Source organism: Neodiprion virginianus, chromosome 1 (assembly GCF_021901495.1).
Source record: "Neodiprion virginianus isolate iyNeoVirg1 chromosome 1, iyNeoVirg1.1, whole genome shotgun sequence".
Lineage (NCBI taxonomy): Eukaryota > Metazoa > Arthropoda > Insecta > Hymenoptera > Diprionidae > Neodiprion > Neodiprion virginianus.
In genome coordinates, this window is record NC_060877.1 from 12,297,533 (window position 1) to 12,320,558 (window position 23,026).

Below are 23,026 nucleotides of genomic sequence, written 5' to 3' on the forward strand. Positions count from 1 at the left end.
TATCGGAGGCCATTTGTAAAGATGAATGCGATCGATACTAGTCGTCACAATGAAGGAAAGTAAATATATCTGCAAGATGGCAAAAGTCCGAAGTTTTATCTAAACTAAAAATTTTGTAGGCAGCCGTAAAATTCAATCATCGTCACGTTCGCAATGCCTCAGAATAAACTCTTGGTCCTAAAAAGCTGGCCATCGTATAACCACAACCAAAACTAAAGCAATGACTTTTACTGGCGTTATTATTCATGCCACAAGATCTTTTTGAAAATTACGAAATAGATGTCACCAAGAAGAGATTAATCATCATTATATAGCTGCTTACTTTCACGAAAAAATCGTGGAAATCTATACTTGTATCACTGTAGCTCCTGTATGTAATTCCACGGGGTCATTTACAGCCGCAGCTTCTGTGGACGCTTCGTCTTTACTCAAAATTCCGAAGATAATTGATGATGCAGCTGCCGGAGCACTTTCTTGAGGAAAAGCGTACTCTTCGTAGGCCTTTGACTCTCCAAAGTGATGGCCAAAGTGTTTGTGACCGCCGTGGTGTTTGTGATATTCCACGTCGCTATGCTTGTGGTGATGATTTCCATGATGACCGTGCTCTTCCTGATGCTCATGATCATGCTTATGGTTATGGCCATGCTTATGGTTCTCGTGGTGGGAATGCTTGTGGTCCTCGTGATGATCATGTTTATGTTCATGGCCATGCTTGTGATCGTGTTTTTCATGATGATCATGTTTATGATCATGACCATGCTTGTGATCGTGTTCTTCGTGATGATCGTGTTTATGATCATGGCCATGCTTGTGGCCGTGTTCTTCATGATGGCTATGCTTGTGGTCTTCATGGTGGCCATGCTTGTGGTCCTCGTGATGGGAATGATGATGATCTTCATGATGATCGTGCTTGTGTTCTTCTTCGTGGCCATGTTTGTGCTCATGTCCATGTTTATGGGAGTGTTTTTCTTCGTGATCATGTTTATGATCTTCTTTGTGGTCGTGTCCGTGATGGTGATGATGCGACTCCGTTTCCTTGTGAGTGTGGTGGTGGTGGTGCTCGTTGATATGATGATGCTCGTGATGATGGTGATGCTCATTGTGATGAGCATGCTTGTGGTGGTGATGATGTTCACCATGATGCTTGTGCTCTTCGTGGTGCTCATGTTTCGAGTGATGTTCGTGGCCATGATGGTGCTCGTGTTCACCCTTATGTTTGTGGCTGTGATCGTGACCGTGTTTGTGGCTATGATCGTGGCCATGCTTATGCTTATGGTCCTCCTCATGTTTGTGATCTTCGTGATGCTGATGTCCATGTTTATGACCATGACTCGACTTATGCTTATGATCTTCGTGATGCTGATGTTTTGCGCTATGGTGATGACCGTGGTGATGATCACTTTTATGACTGTGACTTCCATGGTGTTGGTAATGCCCAAGGTGATGTCGTTTTTGAGCTTGGTGCGATGTAGAGGCAGCCAAATTCTCATAATGTAACGTACCGGGATCTATACTGATTCTGTCCTCAATGTTTGAATTTGACGGTAGCAAGCCCAGTGCGGCATTTTGGTTAAGTCCAACAGACGGCACACCAGGAGACGGGAATCTCAGTGGCTGGGCTGGAATGGTATTGCCAACGAAGCCGAAATTTCCTATCCCAGGAAGCTGTCTTTTTTGGGTAACCTTCGTCGGCGTAGGGGCATTGGTTGTCATTGCTACACTTCCGGCAGGTACCTGAAAGGCCTGTGGTGTCTCGAAATGAATAGTGTTCGTAGCAGCTGAACTGACGGGAAGCTGAATCGATGGGGTCAGCCCGGCTTGTTTCGTAAATTGTGCATTTTGCGGGGCACCGGCCGTGACGACGACGAGAGCCAGAAGCCATATCTGTAACAAATACCAAATTTCATCGAATATAAATCGCTCAATGCTTGAGGAAGAAAATTGTAATTGAAGCGCACAATCTTCAACGTTCAGACAATGCTTTAACCTAAACTATGCCACTATAAACTTCTTGTCTTGTAGGATAAAAAATTTGTCGTCGCGTAACTTTTAGTAATTCAAGTGTCCGAGTATGCTAAATATGAAATATATTCCCACGAGCTTGGTGTTTTCCTTACAATATAAATGGCAACGAACTTGCGAATACGTATAAGTATTAATTAAAATTGAAATTATTCTAACTACTTTATATTCTGACTTTGCCATGCTTGTCGTATTTGCGGAGACAACGCTTAAGAAGCGAAAGAGTAATAACACGTTTTCCCAGTTAGAAACTTAACTCCTGTAATCTTATTTTTCTCAATTACTTCCGTTTCAACGTGCTTGAAGTAATTGATGGAGGTAGGCAGCACCGAGTTGTACAAACATGGTACACTCAGGCCAGCGGACGCTATCTTTGTATAAATTGCTTTGGTGCTGATTAAATTCTGAGTTATTCAGCGTGAGCGTTTGCCTTCCAAGAGGAATATATTAGGAGGGGCTGACAGTCGAAAAAGAAAATTAGTACGCTGCACAAGGATTGAAAAAATGCAGTCCTGTTCTAAGCAGTGGACTAAATTTTTACCCCCGTAAACTATAGTTATATTAGTTTAATCAAAAACTGCCTTCTACACTTTTCCAAGATTATGCTAATCAAATACTGTTTTTCCCTGAAACCAGATCGACTCAAAACCAGACACGCATCACCCAAATGGAAGGAAACGGGATCACAATTAAATGAGATCCGAGTTCCCCATACTATTGAATATTTTCATATAGATTTTATATAATTTAAAGTTCACACGAGCCGATACATGCTTATCTTAAGCTCGTGCCTATATCACCTTGACCTGGTAAAACTAAATCTGAACGTATGAAATTTGAAAAAAGAATGCGACTCGTTGGGAAATTGTATATATTGCTCGAAAGTAACGGTTTTTTTGATTTTTGGTAATTGTCACAAGAATGCGAGTGGAATTATTCATATGATTGAAAGTATTCATAAAAATCTGAAACTTACCCAAGTGCCCATCCTGAAGTGTTTGTGATGTGATCAGCTGCAGACAACTAGATACCGAATCTGGACAAGCATAGCCTTTTATAGAGACACCGGGCGTGAGACTGTTCGTACTTTCTTTCGTGGGAAGTGCTAGTATTGCAAAAAAAATTTATTAATATTTTAATTATTATCGTAATGTGCGGTGGAGCGCAACGAAACTTATTGTTTATTATACGAGTTTGTTTTCTCTACTCATGGTTTCTCCTACATATAACTGATTGCATGATTTCGAGTGTAACATTTCTCGCTCCGCGTAACTGATCGTGAACCAAAAATCTAAAAACTCTTTTTAAAATCGAAAACAATAAATTGTTGTGCCTAATCCACCTGCAGCAGGTTGGCTCTTCCTTTCGTCAAAGCTCCTGGTAAGTAGTTAGAAATCTTAAACTTCAACTCACGTATAGTGAAATCACTCCATGGTTTTCGTCATCATATTCCAATACCACGATAGTAGGTTTACACACAAACATTGACGATGATGCGGCTTATATTTTTACTAATCTTGCTGCTGAAAACTCAGCTACATCAACGCGATACTATTACTAAAACGTGCAAAAGTTTCACAATTCCAATCTAGTAAGTAACGTAAGTGAGAATCGGCGGAGTAAGAGCAGCTCAATTTAAACTATGAGATACTCTCGTACGAATCGAAATCTGAATGATTTCTTCTTATTTTGGATTTCACAGAATTTGAATATTAAGAAAATTTGTCTATAAATTGTGAACTGAAGAAGAGCATAATTTAATATCAGGATGGAAAGCAGTGCTCGTTGATAAGTTCCAGAGTGTTTTCAATGAATAGTGATAAATTCAATTGATAGAGTGACCCCAAAACACCTTTGACACCAAAGAAAACGAATATTGAGCACAATCCAAATTTCTAATTCAGGCTTAAGGATCTGAATGGATCCCATTTTGCTCACCATGTGATACCAAACGGCTACCAATGAGAGATAGTTGAGGCTAGTGTGAATTAGGCGACCTCTTAGATCACGCTTTGCTAACCCGCTGTGCCGGACTCCCTGTGAAAGCTATTAGCGATACCTCTGTTCCTTCTCCGCAAGCACTGAAAAGCTGCTTCCATGTTTGGAAAGGTTCAGGGTGAAGTGGGCGCCGAATAAGTTAGGTCACGTTTCACTTTGAAAATATACGGAGTACAGAAATCAATCCCGAAATTGTCAACAGTCAAGGGTAAAGGGGGAGGAGGGTGGTGTGAGAACGCACGGAGGGGATCCATGTCGCCAGCGTAGATTGCCTTCACTCCACCATCGTTTCCGTCTTTTCTGATGTACCCAACACTCTCCGAGAATATCCTTTCAGCTCAAGAGTCTGGAACATTCGGGACTTACCTACCCATTGAAAAAAGGTCATTGAATGAGGAAATTCTATTTGCCCCAGAGCTGATTAACGTAATCTACTTCAAGATTGCGGCTCGTTTCTCTAATCCTCCATAAATTCTAGCACTCCGTTTTTTTGGTCGAAGCAATAGCTTCACGCTACGTTTGCTCAATTATAAGTGCACCGTTAACGCCAAGAAAAAGTAAACAGAGTGGAGGAAGCAGTGTTGCATTTCTCCTCGAAATTATTATACTCGGGATCGTCTCATTCTTCTGTGCACAAGCAATTTTTAAAATCTTTATGAAAATGACGTTGGGAATTAGTGAATTCAAAATTAATCATTGCGTTATAATTATTGTGCAAAGTATATACAGAGCATTGCAAATTAGCTCGACTTAAATATGACTCTCACCGTATTCAATTTTATTTTCTTCTCAGTGCTGCAACGTATTGTAGAATGCCACAGAAAACATGTTGTGCTAAATTTAGGTTAGAAAAAAAAATTGTTTTCCCGTAATCGCTCTATTAGCAAAACCACTATTAATCATAATTAATTTTGATGAAATTCACACGGCAAATTTTTTGTGAATAATCGAAAGTTTTGAGTCCGGAGTGAAGATAGGCGTGTAATTAGTTTGGGAGATATTCCGAGACTGGGAGTTTTTTTTTTTTTTTCTTTGGCTAATCTTTTTCGTCCTTCAAACTTTTTGGATTAAATTTCTGCTACTTTTTATGATTGACGTTCTTGTATTTTCCAAACTCAGTGCACCAGCTAATCTAGGTCGCGATGAAAAAGTTATGTGCAACAAATTTCACCTCCCGGTTTCTATAATTAACTCGTTTATGACCAGTCCGACGTTTTTCAGTTTTTCTTTTATTATCACTTCCTGTCAGTTTAATGAGAAGATAAGTATTTGTTCAAGGAAAGAATGACTTGCCCATTTTCACGATTCATTCAATTTTTGACTCCTACAAGTCACTTTCCAAAGTAATGAACTCGCGTGTTTATCTCGTTTAACATCTCATTCCATTACAAGCGGTTCAGTTCCGATCCTACCGGAATTCAAATATTAACTGGATTTAGCAGGTGCAATGTTCCCTGGAACATCACAAATGATTAATTCACCCTGAATCAAAGTTTATAAACCGTATATACGATGTATTTATACATAGCAAATACGCTGAAATTCAAATGCCTGTAACATTCGCAATTCTTGCTCTTAATAAAAAAGAATAATACTCCATAACTATTGCAAGTTACTGTGCTAAATGCGTTCAAGGACATTTGAAATGAAAGTATGGAATAAAGGCTGAATGGCATAATTTAAATTGATATAATGTTTCTGGGTGAACTCGCGAAACAGACTCATAAACAATTTCAATAATTTATTCCATTCCGTAAGCGCAGATGACAGCTGTTAAAAAACACATGTCGTTTGATTTTCGATGATTCATAAGGTATAAAAATTAGAAGTAATCGGAGGAGATCACGTAAGTGATCCTTGACTTTCCTTGCGAGTGAGCCATTACCTTTGACGTCATCTGTCATACGTATTACAGATGTATTTTCAATAGTGACTTATGTGCAGTCAAATTGTTGAACGATAGGAGAAGTGGAATGTACGAGTAACTGATTCTGTAACAAGTTGTTGAACCATCTGGCGCTTTCCAGTTTGCGTGCAATTCTACCTGCTAGCCGTTAATCGCTGTAGCTGCCTGTGATGGACTCTCATACCATGTGAGTACCACGTGGTCTGTCGTTAGCTGATTGATGAGCGTGTTTCCTTGATCACTTGTAAAGTGTACACATCTGAAACGTGTTAAATCGATCATGACCGTGTTCGAAAAGGGTGCGAAGACTGATGAACATTCAATTTAATTTGTTTTTACAAATGACGTGCGCATGTTCAACTAAAGTGCGTTGCAAAAAAAAAAAACGTTTGTTTTTGAGGTGAAAAATCTCAGAAACAAGATTAGTGATGAATTTTTTTCTGAATCATAAATCGGGTCGTATCAGTATAAACCGAACTAATGGCCATGAAATAATAACTTTCAACGGGTATGACAAACGGTAAAGTTGTTAGGAACTCAGATTTGTTTTTATATTGCAGTAGAATTGTACAATGTATGAATTCTAGACAGCAGTTGGAAAGGTCGATACGCTATAAAGTTGGTCAAAACAAGTGAAGGTAGGAAAACGCTGTAGATAAAAGAGAAGTTGACATTTTTTTCAAAAGCACAACATAAGCACTGTACAATGTCTTTAAAGTATATAATATTAGCTCAATCACGCGCGTGTGATATTGTCTTTTCAGATTTCAGATTTGCATTTTTAATTTTCTTAATAAGATTCCTTTTCTCACACAATTATCTGTAGTAAAAATTTTTTATCATCCACGTACACTTATGAAAATATCAAACACGACCGTTTTCAATAACCATAAATATAAATTGAAACTAAATGAAATTTTCAGTTCTGAGGAAGCCATTCCTCAAAGGCTCGAAACGACAATTTAATTTGACAATTTTTATAACGTTGGACAGAGATAAAAAAATACGAACTATATATATTGCAGTTGTAGATAAGCACGTAATATTCAAGGTTATAAAGATAGTTGTACACGAGGTTTTTTAATTATGAAAGAAACGTAGCTGATCTAATGACATGTGGTATAGAGTCCCAATACCTTATCGCTGAAAGAGCGGAAGAATTATGGTAAATCAGTGAATCGGTTTGATTAAAGTAGTTGATTTGCTCGATTAATACGATGCAGTCTCAACGTGTGAGATTTGTGTCTTGTTCAATAAATAATTGACGCGAGTAGCTTGCTGAGGAACACATTGTAGTCTGATTAAGAAATGTGACCACAAAATAATTCCTTTTTTGTCTGACAGGTAGCCAAAGCAGCTTCGTACCAAACGGTGATATGTGACAGTAACCTCTCAGATCGAGTATAAACCTGGTCACTGCGTTTAGAAGAATTGAAAAGATCGATTGCGAAAGGCGATAATTTTTCCATCTTCTTGTTCAATGTTATCTATACGTATACACCGTAAGCCTAAGTCATCCGCAAAACATAAATCTACCTCCATCCTAACGTCAAACGACATTGCACATAGATAAAAATCAAAACACAGCTAAGGAAAATTTCATTTGAATGACAAGTCGCCACTTCCGTCGATAAGTGTCTTATTTCTAATTTCAATTGCGTGAATTTAAGTTGCACGTCAAGTCACAAGATTACGCAGATTTCTACCATTTTTCTACATAAATGCAGGTTGATGATATTATGTATTGTTCAACCAACGAGAATTTTCAGACAGATTCATCATGTATCGTTGATTATTTCCGTGCAATTATTTGCTGCCTGCAGCAAAAGTGCATTGAAGTAAGGAGCTGAAACATCGCATTGAAGCTATCAGCGTCAAGAAACCTACTTTCTAGTTTTCTACAGCGAGACTGCAGCTGAACACACATTCAATATCACCGGACAAAACTGGCTATTAACCGGGTGACACCTTGGCGTTTTGGTATCTTCACTTGGTGTTATCGCAGCTTGTGTCTGACTCGTGATTGGATACTGTGGTAAACTGAACTTCTGATTGTTCGCCTAGAGAGCTTGCGACAAATCTCACGTGTCGAGCTTTGACAATGACGGATGAATGGTGACCGACTAACAAAATGGATACGAGCTTAGAGCAAGACGCTTATTATAGGTATATATGTGTACCTTGCATAAATCCGTGGTATCCTTTTGAAGCTTGATGCACGCGTTCATTAATAAGAAGAAGGTGGAGCATTTGCATTAGTGATGAAAAATTGTTCAAGAAACTCGTTGACACTCCAGAGCTCGCTTGGATTTTAATCTCTTCATCAATCCAGGAGGAAGATTTCTAAGAATTGAATGGGAAAATAATCCTGAGCACCTTGTTATTTCCACCTCGAAATATCATTTGTTCAACGAATCGCAAATCAGGGCCCAAGGTATTGTGACTCCCTCTAAAAAAATCTGAAAAAAAAAAAACTTTTCATAATGTAAAACATTAATTAGTATTGAATTGAATATTCTGAAGGACGTCCCAATGTGACGAGTGTCAGTATCTTAAATTAACTGACGCCTTGACCTTTTGTTTGTATTGACGCTTTGTTCTCCTGTCACAGACTTGAAGAACCCCAGAGAAGTGCATTGCAAAAAAAATTGCTCTATAATAATGCGAAAATTAGTTGCTCCAGAGCGCGAAAGTAGAATAATTTCGCCCCTTCGTAATCCACCTGAGAATTTTTCTGTGGAATATTTCAATTACACTCCCTTGGTAAGATCATGTCTGATTTTCGGGGCAATTTCGCTTGCCATAACTTCAACATTAAGACCGATGTTTGTAGAGCATATCATAATATTATAAAATAGGAAATTTTCTGTGTCAAATGACGTATCAAAATGTTCTCTGGCTCATCGACTATGTGACCTGACCAAAATTCAATCTTCCACCGCAGGCTTGCTCGGACATTTGAAATTTAATACGAATTTTCGAATCATAACTTAAGTGTCGGTGACACAAATATAATTGACGATCAACGATATTGAAACATGGGTGTAATACCTTCTGCATTCATCCGTAAGGTACCAATATCGTAGTTCATACTAAATCGCAAGTCTTTCTTACCACATTCACACGTTTTAAAGATGACACTTTTCATGAGAATACGGCAATGTGTATTTTTCAACCGGTAGGATAATGGTTGTATATAACGGAAGAAAAAGTTTCACTAAGGATCAAGCAATAAATGACAATAACGATATATTGTTTAAATTCTAACAACAGGTACAACATTTGTACAGCATATCTTGATATAGACCATCAATTTTGAATTTCATCCATTACTAAATTTTGTTCACTTGACCACAGGTCACAATCCGCATGGTTGAATCAATCAATAACCTTTAGTACAAAAGTGCTTATATTCTGTTACCATTTTTTCATTACGTTCAGAATTGAATATCATACTACTAATCTATGAGACATTAATTGTGTAGGTAGCTAAGTTACCGACTAGACGACACATCTACTACTGGAATAGAGTCATCTACTCACCATCAAGAGACACAGTCTGTAGAACTTTGGATAAAATAAAGTGAAAACAACATAACATTAAATAGGAATGTATCTTCTTCGTAAAAAAGAACATCCTTCGTTTTTAAATGATCAATTTTCGATTGCTAGATGAGTGTTTTGTCGAAGGTTGTTGTGTTGGGCACCGGTGTGTGCTTACACTGATTTTTCACGAGGAATGCAACGGTGTTAGGTCACTCTCGAAAGGATTGACAAGGTAAACGACGAAAAGCGTTGGTGCAAATAACGTGGAGGATTATATATCCTGCCGACTAGCCAGCGTGACACGATAAATCCTTAAATCCGTCTTAGAAGCGCTTCCTTTGGATTCCCTCGAATTTCTCACTATCTATCACTCTTGATACTGGGGCGAAGGCCGTTACTCGTATGCAGATCTGCGACCCAAACTACCATTGGTACTTCAAGCACACATCCTACCACGCTTGTCGTCCATCCAACGACCCACAGTTTCTTCGAAGATAGATTTCCAGATGACTTTAAGCCTGAAGCTGTTTGATGACCCGTGACTCAATCCTCTTATGATCCTTCTCAACATCTTAACCCTCGAAGGTGATCCATTCCCAAAATACCTACATTATATCAAATGCCCAAACGTTCCGTAGCAAATTGTTATACCATAAACCTGATTACATGTGTTTATTGTCATTTACTTTCCAGCATGTCTAGTTTGTAGTTACAGTGTCCGATACATCTCATCGTTAGAGGATAATTAATGAAGCACTTTTCGGTGGGCACTAATTAGAAACACTCAGCTCTAGCGTGACAAGATGAAAATACGACTCCTTTGCGTATAAATATACGGGATACGTGATATTTCCGACAAGTGTTTCTTATTAGCGACCGTCGATCAGCTAAGTGGGTTCAATTTTCTCACCAATCGAAACTAGGGGTAAAAGGGGTGAAAATCAGGCATCTAGATACAAGCGAATGGATAATTTATGGTGCGAGGTAACCATTGTCGAAATGGCAGTTCATCCATAGTCTCCGGAGGTGCAGTAGCTCTTTCTAAAGCCTGAACCGAAAGATCTATGGTGGAGTAGAGTTATACGATGGAGAGAGACTCCTACGGTTACGTGTAAGACCATTATCTACGGACCTGCAAGACCCGGTGAAATCTTCAACATTGATTTACAAGTCTCTGAAGTTTTATCTTCGCGTCCGTCAGTCGTTCCACAGTTCACGATACGAAAACCTCAGATCATATTTCACATTCCTTTCGGGTTCTTGAAGCGACCCGTGTGTTCACATGGTCATTACGTATTACCGCAGAACATATTTTGTTCGACGTAGGTATTTGAGACGCAAGCGTTTGTGGATGTACAATGAACGCAAAATGAAATTCATCCGTACCTTCAATGTACCTGTGGCGTCAGTCAGGTTTACAACTACCCATTGTCCGAGGTAGTTATCAACGCTGGAGAAAATACGGGTGAAATCGCTAAGTGGTAACATTATCTTCAGTAATGCCTGTGAAACTGACACCACCTTGAGATGAAGGCGTCTCCGGGAAGCGGAAACACTTTGAAGGCGAAACAAACTTAAGTACGAGACTCCTGTCGGGATGCAATAAGAAGGGGATGTTTCGACGAGGCTTTTATCGAGGTAACGAGCTAAAGAAAATGCAGAGACATGTTTGTTTCAGTTTTTTCTTCACATTCTCAGTGTCTCGTATTGAAAAGTATTACTGCAGCAGGGCTATTTTAATGCTCGAAGTTGAAATTCGTGAATCGGGCATATCGAGTCGGATCTAGTTATAATTTGATTTCCATTCCAAGTTCAATAAGCCTTCAAATAAGAATAGGTTGTTTACCAATCAGGCATAAATTATTTTCTCTTCTCAAAAATACCAAGACTCTACGGTAGAAAAGTTCATACAAATCGTGTGTAGTTTTGGTCATTGCCGCCGAAATAAATCACAAGAAGTGATTTGACACCGTAATTGATAAATATAAACATTGTATTTGAACTTTGAATGAATTTTTATTCAGCCACACAAGGTACATTATAAATATAGTAATTCCAAAATGAAGGTAAAATTGCTCAGAAAAAAAAAAAAAAAAAAAAAAAAAAAAAAAAAAAAAAAAAAAAAAAAAAAAAACAACACAACACCAGTAAATAATTATATGTGCTTCACTAATGAGAAGAACAATTTTCAAAATACATTAGCTCGTTGCCAGACATGAAGATTTTCTCATTTAGGAGTAACATTCAGCTTTTGTATCGCTCAAACAACATCCATAAATCAAGCATAACACTGGTTCAGTTATAATTGCGTTCATATTGATCAGATAATTTTCAGAAAGAAAATTCCATAAGCTGTATACGAAACTCTGGTTAGCATGACGCAGTTTTTATCAACAAATAGTAATGATTCATTAGAAAATACACGTTCTATTCATCAACTGAGGATACCGTATTCCTGATTCGTCTGTAACTGTTCGAGTGGTGGTTTCAAACATATTTGTATGACACATTACAGGAATTTTGTTTATTACAAGAATTATTTTTCCAAGTTAACCCTTTTCCTATTATTATTATTATACTTTTCGCAAAATGAGCGGCAAAGATTTATGAGACGAATTTATGGTGTGAATTTATGTCACGAATTTTTTCTCTCTCATAACTAACTCACGTCTGTTTTTCTCTACCAGACGAAGAAAAAAACCAATCGGATTCACATGCGTGACGATATTTATATGTACGGTATATTTTCGGAGTCAAAATTACAGGGATTTTGGGGTAGATTGTGTAACAAAGACTTGTTCATTGGTTTATAGTTTGTAAATTAGTTCTAAGTTAATTTAGTGTCGATAGTAAATGTTTTATTGATGGAAAATAAGTTCAAGTTTGTTGAACAACGATCTTTACACGGGATTGTTGTAAAAAGAGCCGAAGAGGCATTCGGTAAAAGATGTTGGAGAAATTGAGACGTTTTGTGAATAATAAATATAGTTATTTACGAATCCATCGAGTGCACTTGAATAGTTTTTATTTGAATTCATTATTCAATTTGCGTCGTTCCACCTCTGTTATAAAAGTTGATCGGAGAGATTCTGGCAACTTTAGTTCATCTGAAAGGAAAAGTCTTCCAGAGAACTAAAGACCAGGATTTAACCAGTTAAAGATTTCAAAAATTCACAAATCTTGAGAGGAAACATCTTAAACAAATCACCAATATATCTTCATATAAATTGCCAAGTCTTCTCGTATCCAACAAAATAAATAAATAACCGGAATATAAAGTGGAAGATAGAAATTCGGGAGACGACACCGTTCCTTCACAAGATTACATTACCGAATGATCTTTCAACTTGTGAAAAACCTCAATCGATGCGATATTTACTCCAAAAAAATACTGTCCACGTAATTACCGTCTCGCATGTAAATCCAACAAGTTGTTTCTTTTGTTTTTTGATCAGACGATTAACATTATCCGTCGTATTATCAACGAATGTTCACGTATATGAAGGAGGAAGAGGTGCAAGAACGAAATAGATCATATCACGCCGAAATTGAGGGGTGTAACAAACTGCGTGACGATATATATTGTGGGGGACGGGGAAGCAGGGGGGAAACGAAATGACCGAAAATAGCGTGACGTAGTATTTGAATGGTCCCTAATTGAATTTTGATATTTGGAAATATAAACGTCAACGTCGAAATCGACCAGAGCACCCGAGTAAATTGTTTAGCTTTCGGTCTGTGCACAATACCGTATTTATTTACGAAGCCATTGGAACATGTAGCTTGTTTGTAAGTAGGATCGACTTCAAATTGATTATGTTTTCATATAAATTATGAATAATCTACACTAGCTCAGTCGTGTCAATTTTTCGGAATGATGTTTGTGAGCAAAAATTATTACATTGAACTTTGCGAAATGGTTGGAAAATGTGTAAAGAAGTCAAACTATGTTATTCTGGGCTAAGCTCAATGTGTTGGTTGGTTCGTAATTTCCTAGCTTCTTGTCGAGCGGTGAAATACGGATGGCTTTAAACGAAAGTTATAGAACGTTCTTTATCGGCTCAAATACAAAACTGACCTGATCCGACGGCAGATAAATATTTTAAAAATTTAGTCTTTAAGAGTAAATAAAAATTACGGATTCGTTACGACATAAAATTAACGATACCTTATTTCTGATGTATAAATAACCGCATAAAGTGGATACTGAAAACAAAATTAATCCTAGTCCCTTACACCTATGAAAATGTATGCAATTTTTACACGGGGCCAGTCAGGCCCCATCCAACTTTAAACTTTATTATATTACACAACATTATACAATATGCAGAGTCATAACTTGAACAACTTGAACTTCTGAGACAAAATTAAAAAACTCAAAAATAGACTCCAATAGTCTCGGCAAAAAATGATTAAAGATTTGAGTGAAATTGTTGAAGTTAAAAAAGAGAAAAAATACGAAATACTTGAAGCCGGCTCTTACAATTAGACCTTAAATTTTTTCGAATGATTGTTTATTGTCCTTGCAAAAATAACTCCGGTTCAAGTGCGTCGATTTTGAAATTGTACGTTTAATTGTACGTTAAATAAACGATTAGGGTTGAGAAAAAGTGGAATTGATACGTCGACTTTTCAGCACACGCCATGCGTCGATATCAGCGGCTGACAACGAATTTTCTAGTGCAAATTAAAACATAAATTAACTTCCATGGTTCACATTGACAGAACTCTTTCGTTGATTACTGTTGTTGTTGTTGTTGTTTTTTTTTTTTTTTTATTTATTCTACAACTTTCAACATTTACACTTACGATCTACAGGACGAGACGACGCAACATAATTTTCAACAACCAAGCGAACTTATCTGAAGTGACGTTTGATTGGGATTTTATTGACGTCTCGTCCTAATATATCAAACCCTGCCCAACCCTTCGGAAAATGTATAACCCCCAAATAGTATGATTTGAAGATCAAAAAAAGAATTCATACTTATATTTATACTAATATTCCAAAATCCTGGATTTTTTTGCATATTCAGGTGAAAAAAATACTTAAAGTACGGAATGATTAGGATTTTTCTCAAATCCATGATTGTTTATAGCTGTTATAAATAAACATGTGCAAAAAAACAAAAAAAAACGTCTGTGAATGTAATTAGTTAACCGAAAAATTTGGTAACAAACGTATACTAGAAACGCTTGGAATTCATTGGTTGACAAACAGATATCTCAGAATGACCTTTAAATTTACAAACCTCAATGGGTAAGGGTGGTTTTCACCCTCTTTAAGGCTGCATATAGATAGTATTGGTGATTACACCTATTCTCGGCCTAAAGTCGCATAAATCTCATCCAAGAACACTATCTAAAACAATGTTGATAATTCGTCCCGGTCGAGCCCCATTTTTGGGATTGTCTTTATTTTAATAACTTTTTGACGTCAAATTCGCATTCAGCGTAACAAACGTATAGTCGCACTTACGTCCAAGATAAAAAAAAAAAAAAACTGAATTGCGTGCTGAAAAAGTTCGAACTTTACTTCGGATAAATTTGTTTGATTTTGAATTTTGTTGCAGTGCCTTTCGTTCGTTGTACGATACTCGGATGCTTGGATTTTTCAAGATTAGCGTATCGTAATCATTTGCATTTTGCACTCCTGTTATATTCATAACTCGACTCCTACTCTCCAACCTGAAAGCCTCTTCACTTCATTAGACTAAGCCATCTCTCGCACATTCCGTGCGCACCTCGCTATCACGTCCTATTCTGAGAACAAATTACTTATCCAAACTCACTTGCCTGTATACTTTTTCTCCGGCTTTCAGACTCAAAACTTTGTCCCTCACAACCAAATTGATATAAGCCCATATCACGTCATCATTCACTAATCCAGATATCTCCGTTCATTGAACTACGGAGCGATATCTCGTCCATCATAATCTTACATTCGACGAAATTATACACCTCAAGATTCCCGTCATCCGTAAATGTAACAGCAGAGAACATCCCAAGGGCTCTGTATTTATTGTCGCTTGGGAATACTTGATCTTAAGTTCGTTATAACCACACGATTGTTTCTTGAACAGCCAATTTTTCGAGATATAATCCCCAGTTACATGAGAATTGTTGTAAGGAGCTTTTTTATCATCCAGTAACGCTCGTTTAGAATACCACTCATCATTTTAGCTTTAGCCACAACATTTTTTCACAAGCACAGCTGATGTGCTGTTCCCTTATAATGGTAATTTTCTCGAAAACGAAGTGCAGGTGGTTATTATCGTTACGAAAAGAAACAATCTATGCGCTCTAACAGGCAACAGGCTACAGATAATGAAATTCAAACTTACCGCTATATATTTCAAGATCCTCTAACGCTCTTCCGATAGGTGCGAATGAGAAGTAAAGAGGTGAGAAAATCCTAGTTACTCGACATGGAGTCTCTGGTTAATTAACACGCAAATCAATAGACTGTGCGAGATATCGGGCTAGATTTGGTCACGTGAGGCTGGCCAGGATTGCCAGTAAACGAAAATTCAAATCCGCATGTACGGAGCTGCTGAGACCAAGCGAGCCAAAAGACGATTAGTCGATCACCAACCACCTATCCGAAAGGACCGCATCATTTCTTATATATTTCACACAAACTGATTATCCCGTTGCCGAGTAGTCTGGAGGACAGGAGATATTCGTGAGCAAGAAGAAGGAACCTGGCCTACAAAGAAGACCCCGGGGTTCCCAGTAGCTCTGTGTTGTTTTGTTTTGTCCCTTTTATTATTTATACATATTTATTTCGTTCTTTTTTTTGGTTCCGCTCTTTTTAATTCTCTTTTGTGACGCCTATTGACTCATTTTATCTTTTATAACCTTAAGCCCGGCCGTTTTTTCTTGTCGTTAGATTTTAGTTATACATGGATCGGCCATTGTAAATTTATTTATTAATTTATTCTGTCCTTCTATTTTTTGTGCCTGCTATATTTTTTGTTACGACTATTAGCGTTCTTTTCGATTTTCCAATCGGACACGCCCATGTTAGAAAGATAAGTTTACCTTTTTCTTGTTCTGTAGTGTATGTAGTTCAATAATAAATAAAACGAGGTGGCTATTTTAACTTTAGGTACGACCCGCTTAAAATATTATAATTACTGATAGAAAATCATAAAGAATCATTACAAGACCTACCATTTAACACTTGCCGAAGTCTTACAAATTTCTCGTTCTTTCCATGAATTGAATATGTGATACTGAGCAGACAGTTTAAACTGTGAAACATATTGGTAATAATAAATTGTTAAACAAACATCGACGAACCCGGCTAGGATTTAAAATAATTTACATTTGACAGAAAAGGAGAAGAATCAATTCAGTTATGCGACCTGAAGACAAAGAGGACTAGAAACAATCGAAATATATTTTTTTATAATCTGAGTTCAAACTATTAAATTTATTCCTGTATACACTTTTAATGAAAAATTAGGTATCCATAGAAAAATCAAATTTTGAATATGAAAAATATTTCTAAAACAACAAAATGCCGGAAAATAGATTATTCTACTCAAAAAATCATAACTCGCTGAATTTTCAATATTTTAAACAGAAAATAGACCGAGCAATTCTTAAGATACAGATAATTAAGAGAAAAAAATTGTGGAGATACTCCGCAATGGCAAAAAGGCATTTATTTGAGTAAGTGAAGTTTAATTTTTAGCAAAAGAGTGAATTAACAATTTTTACGATACTTCATTACTACTTATTTTGGATCAAATCAGATTATGTTGGACATTTTTCGTACGGAATGTACGGTGACGATACCGCGGGGTCATTTTGACCCCGGTGTTAAGCGTCAGGGTTAATCTTTACAACCTGATTTTATTCGCACGTATTTACGCATTGATTTTAATTTTATTGCCGGACGAATGATAACAGATGAATGTGAATTTGATTGAGAAAATTTATCACTTTCATAAAAGATACTGAAAATATATTACATAACATACACAAATACAACTTATCTAACAGATTTTATTTCGCTGATTTCTTCTGATTATTTGACATGAAATATTAGTTTTAAGAAACAATCCGACACAGTGCGTATTTGTACTATCTCGCTTTTTTATAAATCTACAGTTCAAACATTGAATCGCAGGGAATGAGTGGCGGTGAAAATACGTGGAGTTGATGTAAGGTCTTGAACTACTACGCAGCCCTCCGCCTCTTCAATTGTCTGGACCCTTCCGGGCGTGGGTTTTCAAATTTTCGCACTAAAGGTCGAGACGAGTGTAAGGTTGTCCTGGATTTATGAGCGCGAGCTTGAATTTGCAGACCTGGCTGTTTGTCGTTTGGTTCAGCGGGAATAATACTGCCTGCTGTACAAAGCCGTTGAACAAATAGAAATCCCCTTTAAAACGGAGCTTTTCGCTACCTGCCACAGCTACCTAGACCGATTCTGTGTATCTCTTGATCCTTCATCAACTGTCCTCAATGACGTAGCAGGAATAACATTCTCATGGGGGTTGTTAAACAATTGGTTTCGTTACGGTACGAAGGAACCCTGGAACAAATCCGGATACTCCCTCTGCTTTTTTTTCAAGGCACTCAAATTTCACTGGACTTAAAGCGAAATTTTGGAAGTACTGGCTGAAAATTCACTCGTCGATGAAAATGAATTCATTAGTTTTTAATGAACGAAGAAGGCTTGCTTGAAGAGGTCAGAGATTCCGATTTCGGATCCACGCGAAACGACGAGTACCGGATTTTGATTACGTGCCACTGCAGTACAAAATAAAGGTGCGTTAATATACCGAACGTGTACCCAAAGCAGAGTCTGAAGGGCCCGCTAAAAAAAGAAGGATCCCGCTTGAAAGGAATGGACCAACTAAAAATACCAACAATAACTGCAATACAATCGATTCGTGAATTCATGATCGCTTCGCGAAAGCTCGTCAATCGAACCGACAAGTCGCAACAAGGAATTTTCAGCAATGGGGTGAAGCTGCTGACAGCCAGAATTTCTAGAATTAAAGTTCGAAGCTTTCGAGGCGTGGGCGATCCTTTTCAAGTGACGGCATAGAATTCGGCAGAGGAAGAGAACGAAAATTTTTATCAGAGAGAAAAAGAACAACTCTGAAAGAAGAAATTCTTTCAAGTCCAGACACCGGCCCTGATACCAAATTGTGAGAAGGATTTTGTCATTCACGCCGACCAATTCATTATTGTTATTCGTTATACGAATCGTATTTTTTTTTTTTTTTGTAGAAGCAGTGGAAAAGTTGATATGCATAATAGTGTATTTTGTTTATTTCTTTTGCTCATTTTCACCGTGTTGTCGATACCAGTTGACTTATAAACGAACCGTCGCCACGTAAGGTTCAAAGCTGATACTTGTCAAGCGAAAAGACATGAATTTAAGGTGACGCATTTCTGTATTGCACAACATGCTATCAGCCGATCTCGAAAACTGCTTATAACCGTTTTTGTTTGTTTGTTTGCAAGAAACGACTGGAGTTTGAGAAAAATGTCGAATTATTTTTTAATCCGGGTGTTCACCTGTACATTTATTCACACCCTAAAATATTTTGTTCTGTTTTTAGATTGATTTCGATTGATCGTGAGCCCTAATGACTCGTACTGCATTTTCAATCACTTTGGGGGCTGTTCAATGTTTGCCGGCCGACCAAGTCAGGCTCCGAGATGACAGCCAAGACCGATGAATTTCTTACGGTAGGTAAGTTCTTACAAAAGTGGAATAAATTATGTATCAATTTTGCCAGATCTCCAACTTCCCAAGACGAGAGCAGATTCCGACACTCGAAACGTTGAGACGCGAAGAAGCCGATTAACTTATGATTCTACCAAACCCCAAGGAGGGGGAGGAGTAATGGCGGGCATTTTTTATCGCTAATCTCCAACTCCCAAACAATACCATGCATGCTATAAATTACGATGAACTGAACGGCTGTATGATTAAGAGAAATGTTTCAGTTTCTACGTACATCGTTCGGAAACGAGAACTTCTCAGAGTGGCACATTTCATTTTTTAATCCACTTTCCTCAGCCTGACTGATTTCTCATCGCGAAAGAATCACGTCAAAAATACATTTCTCCTTATTTTGAAAGGTGGATTAATGTAAAATTCGTGATCCGAGGAGGTCAATAGAAGAAGATGTTCGTCGGGAAACGTGATTGACAATTTGCAAAAATTATATTGCACTTGTACGACTTTTCCACGAGGCCCAGCTAGCCATCATCTAGGAAAATTGGCTATCCTAAGCGCTTATGATGTTGGACGCTGGGCTCGGTCGAAACATCGTAAAAGTGTCATGTAATTTGTGCAAGTTGCCAATCAATGATCTTCTCCGACGAACGTCTGCCTTTTTGAAAGGTAGGAAAATTTGTCTGTTTATCAGTTTGTAACGATTTCCTTAGACCGATATTGATTTCTCTAAAACTACAAATAATTACATACATGCAACGAGATAATTAGTCAGCTCTATAAGTTTATTTTGTTTATCCATTGAAGAAAGAATCGATAACACGAATGTATATTTGTCGATTGACGGAATATTATTACTAATTGTATTGAATTAGGAAATTAAGATTTTGGACAGTTAAAAATCAAATGTATATGCTTATCTTTTAGAAGCATCAAATTTTGCAGCTAAATCGTCTTAATTGTCGTGTGAGTCGTCAGTAGGTATTTCCAATTGTATTATTCAGTTTGCAAAATTTTTAATTACGAGAGAAGTACATAAATCTATTTCCCAGCGAGGTTTGAAGAAAGACGACGAAAGAAACTTCGTGTGGAAATAATATATTTAATAATACTTTCTAATTCTGAGTCGTACATGTATTCCCTCTTCGACCGATACTAAACAACTGACTAGCCTGACATAGTTTTAGCGCAAGCTCACCAGTCACTCATAATTCAGTGCCACATGTATACTGTATGTAACCACACAAATTCTTAGAAGCTGAGGATTCGGAACAATGCCACAGAGTCACTGACGAAATGAAGCGATGTCATGTGAAATTGTGCGATATCACGATTGTGGCTTACATAACTGCTCTTCATCGCTGAAAAGGTGCTTGCTTGCAGTTTTCAGCTCAACGCCGTCTAGCGCTAAGAGAAGAACGAGACAGTGGAAATTCATCGAATCACATTCCAGTCTGCTCGAGTAAGCACAACGAGCAATTTTAAACCAATTTGGAATAAATCAAGAAACAACCCGGAACCCCAGCGGGCTTTAAGCTCAACGAAAATACTAGTGACAGGATTTAATTTCAAACGAAAATCAGTATTTTTTTTTCGAAAGGTGTAGCCACCGAAAGAAATAAAGATAACGAATTGAAAACACATCGAAAAATGCCAAGTAATTCAACCGCTGCGTTTTACAGATACATTCCGAGACTTTGTACCACCAGATATTCGAACAAAGTTAATACTGGAGGTGGTGGTTCTATCAATACTGGTTCAGGATCGTTCCACCTCTACCATTCGCAGGCACATACATACAGAACCTAGACTTTCGGCGAGTCTGGGTTTATAGATATTGAACTACCATCCAAACTAACCTGGCTCTGACAGCCTGGCTATTTATGTCTCCCACCACCATCTCCGCAACCCCCGTCAACCTGTGACCTCGGAACGACATTCGCACACACCCTCCTGCATTCCTTCCATATTTGTTCAAGGTACCCCGATAGTCGAGAAATTTTTAAGAAAATTTCTCTCCAATACTGTCTTCTCCCCGTGTTTCACCATTCCATTTCATTCCATTTCATTCCATTCCATTCCATTCCATTCCTGTATCTTGAGTGTCCCATCTATCCCTTTTTCACTTTTATTTCTCATCCTTTCGATACTTCGTATACCAACGAATAACATACACGTACGAAACACATGCCCACGCACACCGGAATCGACTTAACAGGTGTAAATATCTGTTTGCTTCGTTATTGTTATCCGCGCTTCGCTACCCACCGTTGTCAACACCTCCAGATATACGTTGTTGTAAATTTGGCGGACTATAAGTTTACAGATAATCAATAGACGACGGTGTGCTCCGTACGTACCGCAGGAAATCGAACCTTTTGTGCACAAGTTTAACTAAGTGACCATGTAGGTACGCCGTTTGGGCCGCAAGCCGCGGCTTTTTCAGTCAGAAAATTACTTTATCTATATCGAAGGTAACTTTGTCGAGTACGGATGAACAATTTATGATCGAGTTTGACGCAACCGACGAATAGCCACGACTCGAGGATTGGTACAGTTTACTGGCTTGTAGGTATCGCGTTGGAATCAATTAATGATCATATCCTTCAACTGACTCTAGGATGAACTACTGTGCAGGACAGTTGAACAAACGAAGGCGGTGTAGGTGTAACTACATAAGCTCGCGACGATAACTAATTCAGAAACTGTTGTTACGTTGGAGGGTGAAGGCAGATGTGTTTCCTTCTAAAGTGCCAACTATACATGCGTACTGAAGTTGCACGGTGCCCTTGGGAAGGGACTGAGCTAACTAATCTTGACTAATTAGTCACCACGATAAATATAAATTACCACACGACGCCGGTCTAGCTGTCTAGTAATCTAAAGTTGCTCAATTTTCTGGGCGGTCTGTCTGAGGATTCTAAGATATACATGGCACGCCACGCGTCCATTCTGCATGAATTGAACACCCTCGGAATTTCTCAAAACGACCGTCACATTATACGTAACACACTGCGTATAAACACCGGTTCTTGAGAGTTGCTCGTCGGAATTATTAGCCCATGTATATGTATATGCTCGTGTAGAATGGACGTGTTGCATGTCATGTATATCTTGGAATCCTTAGACAGACCACCCTGAAAATTGGGCAACTTTAGATTTGGCGAGTAATAGAAGGTAACGCAACGATTTCTTTGTGCGCTTTTATTTTTCTAAGTTGAAAACTTTGATTGAATGCGTGTTTCGAAGCAGTTATTTCAAGTTGCAATCTTGCCGTTGATTACAAGGAATCACATTTCACTTTTATGGTCTTTTCATAGATCTGAATGTATGTTTTCCGGCCGCTTTTACTTCGATATCAGATCTTCAAGTTGTTGAACAATAATTCAGAACCGACGAAAACTGTTGATTATTTTAATTAATTCAGTATCGATTGCGGCAAAACACTTGGTAGGGTTCGAAGTATAGAATAATAACAAAGAAAGTACCAGCGTTTTACGGTCAAAAGTTATGAAAGAGGCTGAAATTATTGCTTAAATTGCGTGCAATTGTGTTTGGTGAGGTTTTTTTTCTTCATTTTCTTTATCATTTCCGTAACATACCCTTACGTCTCCTGCGTGCTTCCATAAAGCAGCGTCAAAGTTTTTCAGCTGACGCTTCTTCGCATTCCTTTTATAAATCAGCTTTCCATAACTTGCTGCCACGCGCAAACATAATCGAGTATGATTGTGTTCGTAGCTCAGTTTTACGTCCGTGAAAATTGTGCATCATGAGCATCGTCATAATCTATCGCCTGCATCCAGATATTTGGTAAAATGAAACTCTTGTAAAATATCGCAGACACAAGA

The 23,026-nt window shown here is 37.9% G+C and overlaps 1 protein-coding gene and 1 long non-coding RNA gene across 3 annotated transcripts in view; both read right to left on the reverse strand.

Annotated features, from left to right (window-relative positions):
* Positions 1–345: 345 nt before the first annotated feature.
* LOC124303374 (histidine-rich glycoprotein-like) lies at positions 346–3,080 on the reverse strand. Its single transcript, XM_046760505.1, has 2 exons — positions 2,999–3,080; positions 346–1,884 (listed from the first exon to the last, which is right to left on the reverse strand). Exons 1-2 carry the CDS (start codon positions 3,008–3,010, stop codon positions 346–348), a joined length of 1,551 nt encoding a protein of 516 aa, XP_046616461.1. The 5' UTR covers positions 3,011–3,080.
* Positions 3,081–5,807: 2,727 nt separating this feature from the next.
* Positions 5,808–23,026, reverse strand: part of LOC124299246 (uncharacterized) — a 37,644-nt gene continuing 20,425 nt past the window's right edge. Inside the window, exons 1-3 of one of the 2 annotated variants that reach the window (XR_006906970.1) lie at positions 8,501–8,600; positions 8,107–8,385; positions 5,808–6,185 (exon numbers count right to left, since the gene is read on the reverse strand). This is a non-coding gene — a long non-coding RNA (uncharacterized LOC124299246). Of the gene's footprint in view, positions 6,186–8,106; positions 8,386–8,500; positions 8,601–23,026 lie in introns of those variants that run through there. The other variant, XR_006906971.1, reaches the window with a different exon arrangement.